Here is a 14,481-nt window from a genome sequence, read left to right as displayed (position 1 = left end):
AATGGGACACCTTTCGCACGATGATGCAAATGAGTTATTTATTGAAAATAAACCGGAGAGATTTGACATGGGGTCTTTCTAGTTCGCTGAGTGCAACTTTCTTATTTTCACCTATCCTTCTTTGTCCCCCCTGGTTCTATACATTATACTGGTGACACTTCCCGGTACCGAAATGCTCAGGCATACAAAAATGATGGCGATCGGTTGTCCTATCTGTAATAGTCCCTACCGTGCCCTGAGCAAGCACCTGCTGAGGAACCATAATGTGCGTAATTTAGTGGAAAGAAGAATTCTGCTGTTGTTGGCGAAAGGACGTATAAACATTAGGCTCCATCCCTGCATTATTGCAGGATGCGAGTACAACGGGACAAGGCTGGACCGCCACTTGTACAGAAACCATGTTGAGCTGTCCCGGCAGGAATTACATGTGGTTTTAACTAAACTAAAAATGAAAGTGGCCACAAAGAAGCTTCGTGAACTCAGTTTGACAAACCCCAGAGTAGCAATGATTACCTCTTGGGATGTTGACACTGTGGGTGATGATGTCCTGGCACAACCTCCACCCTTGTCCCCAGTGATTACATGTGACAACCCGGACTGTAAGGAATGGAGGATGGATGCAAACATAATGAAGGCTCAGAGGGACATATATGCTGCTGAGGTGAAATCCCTGCGCTGCATGCTGCAGCAGAGGATTCAACGTAACCGAAAGAGGATGAACCAGAGGGCCGAGGACCAAGAGCGGGTGTTTCTAAGGAAACGATCCCGAACAGAGTCAACACCAAAGAGGCTGTCCAAGTCCAAAGGTCCCTCCTGCAGGAAGTCCCCCATTGCCTCTCACACACCTGTATCCAGCTCCTCAGAACCTGCATCCATAGATACCGAGGCCTCGTCATCCTCCCCTCCCATACATTCCCCCTGGTTCAGCGGCAGGGGCCGGGGGAATCGAATGCGGGACATTACATTCCCACGCATCATGGAGAAGTATCTGCAAGGCTACCGGGACCATTATGAGGGCATCGATCCAACAGTGAGGCTCCAAGAAAACGCAGTCTCCAAAATAAGCAGAGTCAAATCATTCCTAAGCTTCATGGCACACGGTTTCAATCGCCTGTCTGACTGGCTCTTTTTGAGGGATCTGAAGAGGATACGTGGGTGGTCCCGGAGCCTGATAAAGTCAAGCCTACAGGTCACGACATCTGACTTCTATATCAAAAATATATCACACTTTCTCAAGTACATGAATGAAACACCATGCAAGGGGAGCAGGCTCAACCAGAATGACATGATTTTAATCACACGGGAAGTTTCTGCCATCCTGAAGTCCATGAGAAAGAAGGTGTTTATCCACCAGATGCAGGTGAAGCGGGACAAGATGGAAGGTCTGCCAAGCCATAAAGACATCATGGCATGTTTGACTGCGGCCAAAACTCGCATCCCTCAGCTCCTGGACGTGATGACCAGCAACCCGACTCACGCAACCCGGAGCCTGCTCTATGGGTACATGACCCTCAATTGGAGCTGCATTTATGGGCACCGTCCGGGGGTCTACTCCAACATGACCAACACGGAGGTCCTAAAGGCGGAGATAACTGGCACTGCCTTTGGCCACCTCATCCACGTGAGTGAGCTATTAAAACATGTGTTTATTCTGGCAGTGATACACATGTTGTGGATGATTGATACTTGTATTGACGCTCTCTAACTCTGTCATAACAGGTAAGCAACCACAAGACGGCCAACACGTTCGGGGAAGCGCAGATGTATCTCACCATAGAAGAATTTGGATGGAAATCAAGGGGACGCTGACCGGCACCAACAACCGCTACTTCCTCTGCATAGCGGGGAAGAACCCATCGAGGAACCTTGCCACCTTCCTGAGGTTAGCATGGGCTGATGTTGGACTAAAAGGTCCCATTAACTTCACCGACCTCCGCACAGTCCACGCCGATAATGCGAAGAGGTTTCAGGACAAAAGCAACCGCCAAAGAGTGAGTGATTTCATGTGTCACAACACTGCAACTGCAGACAAATTTTATGCCAAGAATCCTTCTTTGAAGGAGGCTGCGGACATACGAATGCTCTTCACAGAGTCACTGCAAGCAGCGGCCGCAGCAGCATCAGGGGTGAGTGAAGACAATTTGGGGGACATTGACATCCACAGTGACAGCTCTGGAGATGAGCATAGCCCTACTCCCTACCAAGACTCCACCGATACCGAGACGTCAGATGAATTATACAAAGACTTCAACGCCTGGAGAGCGGTGAAGAGGGAACAGTCAATGGCCGAACACAGTCCCTCAGACACGGATGAAGATAGGGTGCCAGCCTCTGCACCAACTTCACCCGATACGGACAATGTTGCCAGTGATCAACTTGTAAATAGGCAATGTTTTGTTGTACTCAGTCCGCTTGTGCTGGATGAGTTAACAATGTTATAATGTTATAAAGTGTCAATGTATATATTTCTGTAAATAAAGTTTGTTAAAATTACTTAATTTGTCCTCTTTTTTATAACCCAATATGGGTGATTCCCCATTAAGGTCCCCAGGGGCACGAGGTTCTGGTGGTGTGCATGAAGGGGTTTAGTCCACGTGAGGAGTGCTCAAATGTGGGAGGATGTGTAAGGCAGCGGAGGGTAAAATAAGTTAAAGTGTGAACCTCCAGCAGGGCAGGTGGTGCTGCTGTGAATAAGTCCGTCTATGGAGTCCGATGGGCGGACTGTAAAGCACCGCAAAATAGACCCCCTTATAGATTACCAGGGCCATGAGAACATCCTCCACAGGAGGGTGGGTGGTGCTGCTGTGAATAAGTCCGACTATGGTGTCCGATGGGCGGACTGTAAAGCACCGCAAAATAGACCCCCTTATAGATCACCAGGGCCATGAGAACATCCTCCACAGGAGGGTGGGTGGTGCTGCTGTGAATAAGTCCGACTATGGTGTCCGATGGGCGGACTGTAAAGCACCGCAAAATAGACCCCCTTATAGATTACCAGGGCCATGAGAACATCCTCCACAGGAGGGTGGGTGGTGCTGCTGTGAATAAGTCCGACTATGGTGTCCGATGGGCGGACTGTAAAGCACCGCAAAATAGACCCCCTTATAGGTTACCAGGGCCATGAGAACATCCTCCATAGGAGGGTGGGTGCTGCTGTGATTAAGTCCGACTATGGTGTCCGATGGGCGGACTGTAAAGCACCGCAAAATAGACCCCCTTATAGGTTACCAGGGCCATGAGAACATCCTCCATAGGAGGGTGGGTGCTGCTGCTGTGAATAAGTCCGACTATGGTGTCCGATGGGCGGACTGTAAAGCACCGCAAAATAGACCCCCTTATAGGTTACCAGGGGCACGAGTTTCTTGAGGGTTTAATCATCTGGGTTTAGTCCGTGGGGGAGTGCTTAAGTTCGGGGGCCCGGGGTCCCAAGGTGCGCGAGGTTATGGAAGTACGCATGTCAGGTAGATATGCTGGAGGTCTGTAGTCCGTGTTTTGGGTCTCTGTGAGCGGCCAAAGTGAGGTGGTTTTCCCGGTGTATGTCATGGAAGTCTGAAATAGCCTGTTTGCCCATGTCAAATCTTATTATGAGGCACTATTTTGGGATACATTTTATCCATTTTAACCCCTTTCTCTGGTTCTTCCAAAAGTGAACTTTAACTTATTTAGCCTCTGGAGGAATGCAAGGGGAGTTGCCAGGGGAGTCTACCTGCATTATGATGCACTATTTTGGGATACATTTTATCCATTTTAACCCCTTTCTCTGGTTCTTCCAAAAGTTCACTTATACTTATTTAGCCTGTGGAGGAATGCAAGGGTAGTTATCAGGGGAGTCTACCTGCATTATGATGCACTATTTTGGGATACATTTTATCCATTTTAACCCCTTTCTCTGGTTCTTCCAAAAGTTCACTTATACTTATTTAGCCTGTGGAGGAATGCAAGGGTAGTTATCAGGGGAGTCTACCTGCATTATGAGGCACTATTCCCGGGTACATTTTATCCATTCTGTACATTTGGCTTACCGCGACTGGTAGTTAATGTCGCTACGGGAGACGCGTATATCCCTAAGGTATGTAAGGGATAATGTGAGGCTGATCTAGATCCCTCCGCTTCACGTCGGGCTCCTGATCAGCCTGTCGGTGGTCTTTTCCCCATAATGATCAAGTCGCTGCACATTATCCCGCTTATTACATGGCCACATTCTCAACAAAGTAACGTCATGACTCCCAATATTAATTGAAATGCTTTTATGGATTTAGAAAATGATTTTATTGATTTAAAAAATAGTTGTATGTATTGATTTAAATTGACATGCATCCGCTAAGAAAAATAGTCCGTTGTTGTCACAATCTTAAGGAGAACCCAAATGCAGCACTCAAGAAACCAAGGATAATTGGTAATAAACTTTATTGGAGATTCCACTGGATCTGAGGAATACCAACCGAGCAGTTTAACGCACCGGAGGACAGCGGGCAGAAGGTGAGTCAGGGACAGAAAGAGAGTCAGGGAGTAAGCCAAAGGTCAGCGTAGATACAGGCAGGGTCGAATAACAGGCCAGACAGGATAGTCGAGGGACAGGCAGGATCAGGGAACAGGCAGAGCAGGCAGATCGAGTACAGGCAGGGTTGGAACCGGGTAGGCAATCTAGTTTCAAACGCGGGAAAGACAAGCATGAGGCAAAGTACAATCTGGCAAAGAGTGTGTGAAAGGTGCGGGTTTAAATACTGGCAGAAGCTAATGGGTGCAGAAGAGAAAGAGAGTGAGCTAACGAGTGGGTGTGAAAAACAGGTGAGACAGGTGAATGGAAAACTACTGGTGAATGATGGAGCAGACTATGACAGTTGTTACCGTTTGAACTAACGTAACAACGGCAGGAACTGCTTCGATAGTGTTTTTGAGGAGCTTTTTGATTTTGATTATCATAATGACCGCGTCGCAGCACATTATCCCTTACATACCTTAGGGATATACGCGTCCCCCGTAGCGACATTAACTACCAGTCGCGGTAAGCCAAATGTACAGAATGGATAAAATGGATAAAATGTATCCCAAAATAGTGCCTCATAATGCAGGTAGAGTCCCATGATAACTACCCTTGCATTCCTCCACAGTCTAAATAAGTTAAAGTTCACTTTTGGAAGAACCAGAGAAAGGGGTTAAAATGGATAAAATGTACCCGGGAATAGTGCATCATAATGCAGGTAGACTCCCCTGATAACTACCCTTGCATTCCTCCACAGGCTAAATAAGTATAAGTGAACTTTTGGAAGAACCAGAGAAAGGGGTTAAAATGGATAAAATGTATCCCAAAATAGTGCCTCATAATGCAGGTAGAGTCCCCTGGCAACTCCCCTTGCATTCCTCCAGAGGCTAAATAAGTTAAAGTTAACTTTTGGAAGAACCAGAGAAAGGGGTTAAAATGGATAAAATGTATCCCAAAATAGTGCCTCATAATAAGATTTGACATGGGCAAACAGGCTATCTCAGACTTCCATGACATACACCGGGAAAACCACCTCACTTTGGCCGCTCACAGAGACCCAAAACATGGACTACAGACCTCCAGCATATCTACCTGACATGCGTACTTCCATAACCTCGCGCACCTTGGGACCCCGGGCCCCCGAACTTAAGCACTCCCCCACGGACTAAACCCAGATGATTACACCCTCAAGAAACTCGTGCCCCTGGTAACCTATAAGGGGGTCTATTTTGCGGTGCTTTACAGTCCGCCCATCGGACACCATAGTCGGACTTATTCACAGCAGCAGCACCCACCCTCCTGTGGAGGATGTTCTCATGGCCCTGGTAACCTATGAGGGTCTATTTTGCGGTGCTTTACAGTCCGCCCATCGGACACCATAGTCGGACTTATTCACAGCAGCAGCACCCACCCTCCTATGGAGGATGTTCTCATGGCCCTGGTAACCTATAAGGGGGTCTATTTTGCGGTGCTTTACAGTCCGCCCATCGGACACCATAGTCGGACTTATTCACAGCAGCAGCACCCACCCTCCTATGGAGGATGTTCTCATGGCCCTGGTAACCTATAAGGGGGTCTATTTTGCGGTGCTTTACAGTCCGCCCATCGGACTCCATAGTCGGACTTATTCACAGCAGCAGCACCCACCCTCCTAATATGGATGTTCTCATGGCCCTGGTAACCTATAAGGGGGTGTATTTTGCGGTGCTTTACAGTCCGCCCATCGGACTCCATAGTCGGACTTATTCACAGCAGCACGCACCCTCCTGTGGAGGATGTTCTCATGGCCCTGGTTACCTATCAGGGGGTGTATTTTGCGGTGCTTTACAGTTTGCCCATCGGACTCCATAGTCGGCCTTATTCACAGCACCACCCACCCTCCTGTGGAGGATGTTCTCATGGCCCTGGTTACCTATCAGGGGGTGTATTTTGCGGTGCTTTACAGTCCGCCCATCGGACTCCATAGTCGGCCTTATTCACAGCAGCACCACCTGCCCTGCTGGAGGTTCACACTTTAACTTGTTTTACCCTCCGCTGCCTTACACATCCTCCCACATTTGAGCACTCCTCACGTGGACTAAACCCCTTCATGCACACCACCAGAACCTCGTGCCCCTGGGGATCTTAATGGGGAAACACCCATATTGGGTTATAAAAAAGAGGACAAATTAAGTAATTTTAACAAACTTTATTTACAGAAATATATACATTGACACTTTATAACATTATAACATTATTAACTCATCCAGCACAAGCGGACTGAGTACAACAAAACATTGCATATTTACAAGTTGGTCACTGGCAACATTGTCCGTATCGGGTGAAGTTGGTGCAGAGGCTGGCACCCTCTCTTCACCCGTGTCTGAGGGACTGTGTTCGGCCATTGACTGTTCCCTCTTCGCCGCTCTCCAAGCGTTGAAGTATTTGTATAATTCATCTGACGTCTCGGTATCGGTGGAGTCTTGGTAGGGAGTAGGGCTATGCTCCTCTCCAGAGCTGTCACGGTCACTGTGGATGTCAATGTCCCCCAAATTGTCTTCACTCACCCCTGATGCTGCTGCGGCCGCTGCTTGCAGTGACTCTGTGAAGAGATTCGTATGTCCGCAGCCTCCTTCAAAGAAGGATTCTTGGCATAACATTTGTATGCAGTTGCAGTGTTGTGACACATGAAATCACTCACTCTTTGGCGGTTGCTTATGTCCTGAAACCTCTTCGCATTATCGGCGTGGACTGTGCGGAGGTCGGTGAAGTTAATGGGACCTTTTAGTCCAACATCAGCCCATGCCAACCTCAGGAAGGTGGCAAGGTTCCTCGATGGGTTCTTCCCCGCTATGCAGAGGAAGTAGCGGTTGTTGGTGCCGGTCAGCGTCCCCTTGATTTCCAGCCACCTCTTCATCCATCCAAATTCTTCTATGGTGAGGTACATCTGCGCTTCCCCGAACGCGTTGGCCGTCTTATGGTTGCTTACCTGTTATGACAGAGTTAGAGAGCGTCAATACAAGTATCAATCATCCACAACATGTGTATCACTGCCAGAATAAACACATGTTTTAATAGCTCACTCACGTGGATGAGGTGGCCAAAGGCAGTGCCAGTTATCTCCGCCTTTAGGACCTCCGTGTTGGTCATGTTGGAGTAGACCCCCGGACGGTGCCCATAAATGCAGCTCCAATTGAGGGTCATGTACCCATAGAGCAGGCTCCGGGTTGCGTGAGTCGGATTGCTGGTCATCACGTCCAGGAGCTGAGGGATGCAAGTTTTGGCCGCAGTCAAACATGCCATGATGTCTTTATGGCTTGGCAGACCTTCCATCTTGTCCCGCTTCACCTGCATCTGGTGGATAAACACCTTCTTTCTCATGGACTTCAGGATGGCAGCAACTTCCCGTGTGATTAAAATCATGTCATTCTGGTTGAGCCTGCTCCCCTTGCATGGTGTTTCATTCATGTACTTGAGAAAGTGTGATATATTTTTGATATAGAAGTCAGATGTCGTGACCTGTAGGCTTGACTTTATCAGGCTCCGGGACCACCCACGTATCCTCTTCAGATCCCTCAAAAAGAGCCAGTCAGACAGGCGATTGAAACCGTGTGCCATGAAGCTTAGGAATGATTTGACTCTGCTTATTTTGGAGACTGCGTTTTCTTGGAGCCTCACTGTTGGATCGATGCCCTCATAATGGTCCCGGTAGCCTTGCAGATACTTCTCCATGATGCGTGGGAATGTAATGTCCCGCATTCGATTCCCCCGGCCCCTGCCGCTGAACCAGGGGGAATGTATGGGAGGGGAGGATGACGAGGCCTCGGTATCTATGGATGCAGGTTCTGAGGAGCTGGATACAGGTGTGTGAGAGGCAATGGGGGACTTCCTGCAGGAGGGACCTTTGGACTTGGACAGCCTCTTTGGTGTTGACTCTGTTCGGGATAGTTTCCTTAGAAACACCCGCTCTTGGTCCTCGGCCCTCTGGTTCATCCTCTTTCGGTTACGTTTAATCCTCTGCTGCAGCATGCAGCGCAGGGATTTCACCTCAGCAGCATATATGTCCCTCTGAGCCTTCATTCTGTTTGCATCCATCCTCCATTCCTTACAGTCCGGGTTGTCACATGTAATCACTGGGGACAAGGGTGGAGGTTGTGACAGGACATCATCACCCACAGTGTCCACATCCCAAGAGGTAATCATTGCTACTGTGGGGTTTGTCAAACTGAGTTCATGAAGCTTCTTCGTGGCCACTTTCATGTTTAGTTTAGTTAAAACCACATGTAATTCCTGCCGGGACAGCTCAACATGGTTTCTGTACAAGTGGCGGTCCAGCCTTGTCCCGTTGTACTCGCATCCTGCAATAATGCAGGGATGGAGCCTAATGTTTATCCGTCCTTTCGCCAACAACAGCAGAATTCTTCTTTCAACTAAATTACGCACACTATGGTTCCTCAGCAGGTGCTTGCTCAGGGCACGGTAGGGACTATTACAGATAGGACAACCGATCGCCATCATTTTTGTATGCCTGAGCATTTCGGTACCGGGAAGTGTCACCAGTATAATGTATAGAACCGGGGGGGACAAAGAAGGATAGGTGAAAATAAGAAAGTTGCACTCAGCGAACTAGAAAGACCCCATGTCAAATCTCTCCGGTTTATTTTCAATAAATAACCCATTTGCATCATCGTGCGAAAGGTGTCCCATTTAGGCACTCGTTAGGTGGGCAGAGATCCCTGTCATCTATCGGTCCTATCATCCAGGCAAGGCGGGAGCCAAAACTGGGTGAAATAGTGCCTCCTAAGGCGGGTCGAGTCCCCTGGCAACTCCCCTTACTTTCTTCCGGAGACCAGTTCAAAACGTTAAGTTTGGTAAGAACCATGATTGGGGGTCATCCAGGCAACAATTGTATCCGATCCAAAGTCCTCATGCAGCGGATGCATTCGTCCATGATCCAGAGACGGATGCAACCAGAGAACCAGAGAAAGAGGTTAAAATGGATAAAATGTATCCGGGAATAGTGCCTCCTAAGGCGGGTCGAGTCCCCTGACAACTCACCCTACATTCCTCCAGAGTCAGAAAAAGTTAAAGTTAACTTTTGGAAGAACCAGAGAAAGGGGTGAAATTGGTGAAAATGTGTCCGGAAATAGTGCCTCATAATGCAGGTAGAGTCCCCTGGCAACTCCCCTTGCATTCCTCCAGAGTCAGAAAAAGTTAAAGTTAACTTTTGGAAGAACCAGAGAAAGGGGTTACAATGGATAAAATGTATCCGGGAATAGTGCCTCCTAAGGCGGGTCGAGTCCCCTGACAACTCACCCTACATTCCTCCAGAGTCAGAAAAAGTTAAAGTTAACTTTTGGAAGAACCAGAGAAAGGGGTGAAATTGGTGAACATGTGTCCGGAAATAGTGCCTCATAATGCAGGTAGAGTCCCCTGGCAACTCCCCTTGCATTCCTCCAGAGTCAGAAAAAGTTAAAGTTAACTTTTGGAAGAACCAGAGAAAGGGGTTAAAATGGATAAAATGTATCCGGGAATAGTGCCTCCTAAGGCGGGTCGAGTCCCCTGACAACTCACCCTACATTCCTCCAGAGTCAGAAAAAGTTAAAGTTAACTTTTGGAAGAACCAGAGAAAGGGGTGAAATTGGTGAAAATGTGTCCGGAAATAGTGCCTCATAATGCAGGTAGAGTCCCCTGGCAACTCCCCTTGCATTCCTCCAGAGTCAGAAAAAGTTAAAGTTAACTTTTGGAAGAACCAGAGAAAGGGGTGAAGTTGGTGAAAATGTGTCCGGAAATAGTGCCTCATAATGCAGGTAGAGTCCCCTGGCAACTCCCCTTGCATTCCTCCAGAGTCAGAAAAAGTTAAAGTTAACTTTTGGAAGAACCGCAGAAAAGGGGTGAAAATGGTGAAAATGTGTCCAGGAATAGTGCCTCATAATGCAGGTAGAGTCCCCTGGCAACTCCCCTTGCATTCCTCCAGAGGCAAAATAAGTTAAAGTTAACTTTTGGAAGAACCAGAGAAAGGGGTTAAAATGGTGAAAATGTGTCCGAAAATAGTGTCTCGTTATTCCGTCAAAACTCCCCTTGCATTCCTCCAGAGGCCAGTTCAAAAACGTAAAGTTTTGTAAGAACCGTGATTGGGGGTCCTCCGGGCAACAATTGTATCCGATCCAAAGTGCTCACTCATCGGACGCATTCCTCCATGATTTCCCCATCATGAGAAATAGGGCGTTTTTTTCTAAGTGCTCTCAAAAACCGGGTTTCCGATTTCGTGCAGAAGGTAGCTTGGAAAAGATGAATGAAAATTGTTAACGGAGGAGGGGAGGTCTGAATTCCGCTCTACGTTGAAAAGTGCAACGGGTCAGTGGAAAAAAAAACGTAGTTTTTGATTAAATTAAGATATAATTGACCGTTTTATTTACTTTTTTTTGCTTTCCACGGTTGGGGGTGCACGGCAGGCCGCATATGAGCTCCCAAATTCGGCCCGGAACCTCCGGGAATTGGGTCCATTTCATCCACATGTGACTCCCCCAATCAAATGTACATGAAATGGACACGAGGAAATGTACATGAAACGGACACGAGGAAATGTACATGAAATGGACACGAGGAAATGTACATGAAATGGACACCAGGAGAGAAGAACCAGGGGTCAACATGGATACAGTTTACCCCGAAATAGTGTCTCTTAAGGCGGGTACCAGTCATGGGAAGATGTCCAGACCCTGACTGGACTTAAGCCGATTTTCATTGGAACTCCACATTGCATTCTTCCAGGGACACCAACATACATCCAGGGTACAAGGATGAAGAACCAGGGGTCAACATGGATACAGTTTACCCCGAAATAGTGTCTCTTTAGCAGGGTAACAGTCATGGGAAGATGTCCAGACCCTGACTGGCCTTAAGCCAATTTTCATTGGAACTCCACATTGCATTATTCCAGGGACACCAACATACATCCAGGGTACAAGGATGAAGAACCAGGGGTCAACATGGATACAGTTTACCCCGAAATAGTGTCTCTTTAGCAGGGTAACAGTCATGGCAACATGTCCAGACCCTGACTGGACTTAAGCCGATTTTCATTGGAACTCCACATTGCATTCTTCCAGGGACACCAACATACATCCAGGGTATAAGGATGAAGAACCAGGGGGAAACATGGATACAGTTTACCCCGAAATAGTGTCTCTTTAGCAGGGTAACAGTCATGGCAACATGTCCAGACCCTGACTGGACTTAAGCCAATTTGCATTGGAACTCCACATTGCATTCTTCCAGGCCCATCTACATGCATCCAGGGTACAAGGAACAAGAACCAGGGGTCAACATGGATACAGTTTACCCCGAAATAGTGTCTCTTTAGCAGGGTAACAGTCATGGCAACATGTCCAGACCCTGACTGGACTTAAGCCGATTTGCATTGGAACTCCAAATTGCATTCTTCCAGGCCCATCTACATGCATCCAGGGTACAAGGAACAAGAACCAGGGGGCAAAATGGATACAGTTTACCCCGAAATAGTGTCTCTTTAGCAGGGTAACAGTCATGGGAAGATGTCCAGACCCTGACTGGACTTAAGCCGATTTGCATTGGAACTCCACATTGCATTCTTCCAGGCCCATCTACATGCATCCAGGGTACAAGGAACAAGAACCAGGGGTCAACATGGATACAGTTTACCCCGAAATAGTGTCTCCTTAGCAGGGTAACAGTCATGGCAACATGTCCAGACCCTGACTGGACTTAAGCCGATTTGCATTGGAACTCCACATTGCATTCTTCCAGGCCCATCTACATGCATCCAGGGTACAAGGAACAAGAACCAGGGGTCAACATGGATACAGTTTACCCCGAAATAGTGTCTCTTTAGCAGGGTAACAGTCATGGCAACATGTCCAGACCCTGACTGGACTTAAGCCGATTTGCATTGGAACTCCACATTGCATTCTTCCAGGCCCATCTACATGCATCCAGGGTATAAGGATGAAGAACCAGGGGTCAACATGGATACAGTTTACCCCGAAATAGTGTCTCTTAAGGCGGGTAACAGTCATGGCAACATGTCCAGACCCTGACTGGACTTAAGCCGATTTGCATTGGAACTCCACATTGCATTCTTCCAGGTCCATCTACATGCATCCAGGGTACAAGGAACAAGAACCAGGGGTCAACATGGATACAGTTTACCCCGAAATAGTGTCTCTTTAGCAGGGTAACAGTCATGGCAACATGTCCAGACCCTGACTGGACTTAAGCCGATTTGCATTGGAACTCCACATTGCATTCTTCCAGGCCCATCTACATGCATCCAGGGTACAAGGAACAAGAACCAGGGGTCAACATGGATACAGTTTACCCCGAAATAGTGTCTCTTTAGCAGGGTAACAGTCATGGCAACATGTCCAGACCCTGACTGGACTTAAGCCGATTTGCATTGGAACTCCACATTGCATTATTCCAGGCCCATCTACATGCATCCAGGGTATAAGGATGAAGAACCAGGGGTCAACATGGATACAGTTTACCCCGAAATAGTGTCTCTTGAGGCGGGTAACAGTCATGGCAACATGTCCAGACCCTGACTGGACTTAAGCCGATTTGCATTGGAACTCCACATTGCATTCTTCCAGGCCCATCTACATGCATCCAGGGTACAAGGAACAAGAACCAGGGGTCAACATGGATACAGTTTACCCCGAAATAGTGTCTCTTTAGCAGGGTAACAGTCATGGCAACATGTCCAGACCCTGACTGGACTTAAGCCGATTTGCATTGGAACTCCACATTGCATTCTTCCAGGGACACCAACATACATCCAGGGTATAAGGATGAAGAACCAGGGGTCAACATGGATACAGTTTACCCCGAAATAGTGTCTCTTTAGCAGGGTACCAGTCATGGGAACATGGGGTGATGTATATGGGCACTTGAGCACCAGCAAGACCCCCACCTCCATAACCTTGTGCACCAGGTGAACATGTGTACCCACACTTAAGCACTCCCCCACGGACTAAACCAAGAGGGAACACCGGTCAGAAGTTCGTGCCCCTGGTAACACTGAATAACAACAAAATAGAACCCCCAAGGGTTGCATGTGTGTAGGCATAGTTGGTAACATTTGTCTTGCCCTTGGCAGGGAATTTGCATTGGTAGTTGACATCACATTTACATTTAACTATGTCCATAAGACAGACATGTTCCTTACATAATACATATGTATAATATCAGTTAAAATAAGTGCTTAAACATACAGTAGTTAACATTGCAGGAAAGCAATATATTAGTACTTTGTCAGGCTTAATATTTATACCCCCAAAGCTTTTTTCTTATTCAAAATAAGACCGTAACCTAAAGTATTCTTTAATGTTTAAATACATCCTTATTAGTTTGTCTGTCTGTGTCTCCTATTAATATCTAATAATACAAATAATACATTTCAATAACGTGCTTTAACCACCAGGTGTCCCTTTCTATCATCTGTGCACCGTTATGGTGTAAATATACCAATATACCGATTGGATGAAATATAAAAGTCAGCCGAATTAGTATTGATACTGCAAGGAGACTTATATTGTGAAGAGAAATTGAAGATTTGGTTTGATTGCTGATATATCGTCACATATTCAGTTTCGGCTGCAGTTGTTCCTGTTTGTCTAGAAGTCTTCTCATAAGGGCTCTATAAATAGCAAACTACGACAGATATGTAATATTCAATGCAGCCGAACCGTGCATTACAATGCCGTTATGTGATGACTTCCAAAGAGAAAAGCAAGCAAACTCGGAATAAAGTAACCCATAGATCCATGTGTGAATAATAATCACCACATTACACACATCCCTTCACATTTAAATTTAAATGTACATTAAAGTATTTCGTGAGGCCTTCTAAAATGTTTTTAAATATAATTAGTAGGGCTGTCAAGTTAACGCGTTAATAACGCGTTGATAACAAAAATGAACGCCACTAATTATTTTAACGCGATTAACCAACACACTCTCACTCCATAATCGTCCAG

The 14,481-nt window shown here is 46.9% G+C and overlaps 2 protein-coding genes across 2 annotated transcripts in view; one reads left to right on the top strand and one right to left on the bottom strand.

Annotated features, from left to right (window-relative positions):
- Positions 1-2,493, top strand: part of LOC117536060 — a 2,759-nt gene extending 266 nt beyond the window's left edge. Inside the window, exons 1-2 of the mRNA XM_034200794.1 lie at positions 1-1,621; positions 1,720-2,493. The exon at positions 1-1,621 is cut by the window's left edge and continues 266 nt beyond it. Of these exons, the coding sequence (XP_034056685.1) occupies positions 173-1,621; positions 1,720-1,809 (1,539 nt within the window). The 5' untranslated portion in view covers positions 1-172 and the 3' untranslated portion in view covers positions 1,810-2,493. The remainder of the gene's footprint in view (positions 1,622-1,719) is intronic.
- Positions 2,494-7,025: 4,532 nt separating this feature from the next.
- Positions 7,026-9,179, bottom strand: LOC117536059. Its single transcript, XM_034200793.1, has 2 exons — positions 7,550-9,179; positions 7,026-7,451 (listed from the first exon to the last, which is right to left on the bottom strand). The coding sequence occupies exons 1-2, from the start codon at positions 8,996-8,998 to the stop codon at positions 7,026-7,028; spliced, it is 1,875 nt and encodes a 624-aa protein (XP_034056684.1). The 5' UTR covers positions 8,999-9,179.
- Positions 9,180-14,481: the final 5,302 nt, after the last annotated feature.

Source organism: Gymnodraco acuticeps, unplaced genomic scaffold (genome assembly GCF_902827175.1).
Source record: "Gymnodraco acuticeps unplaced genomic scaffold, fGymAcu1.1, whole genome shotgun sequence".
Classification (NCBI taxonomy): Eukaryota; Metazoa; Chordata; class Actinopteri; order Perciformes; family Bathydraconidae; genus Gymnodraco; species Gymnodraco acuticeps.
This window is presented reverse-complemented; position numbering and strand designations above follow the sequence as displayed.

Bases quoted from the DNA above. Each gene is read 5' to 3' on its own strand.
- LOC117536059 (XM_034200793.1), bottom strand. From the start codon at position 8,998: ATGCTCAGGCATACAAAAATGATGGCGATCGGTTGTCCTATCTGTAAT. The intron at 7,452-7,549 runs GTGAGTGAGCTA...CTGTCATAACAG, and splicing joins CCTTTGGCCACCTCATCCAC to GTAAGCAACCATAAGACGGC.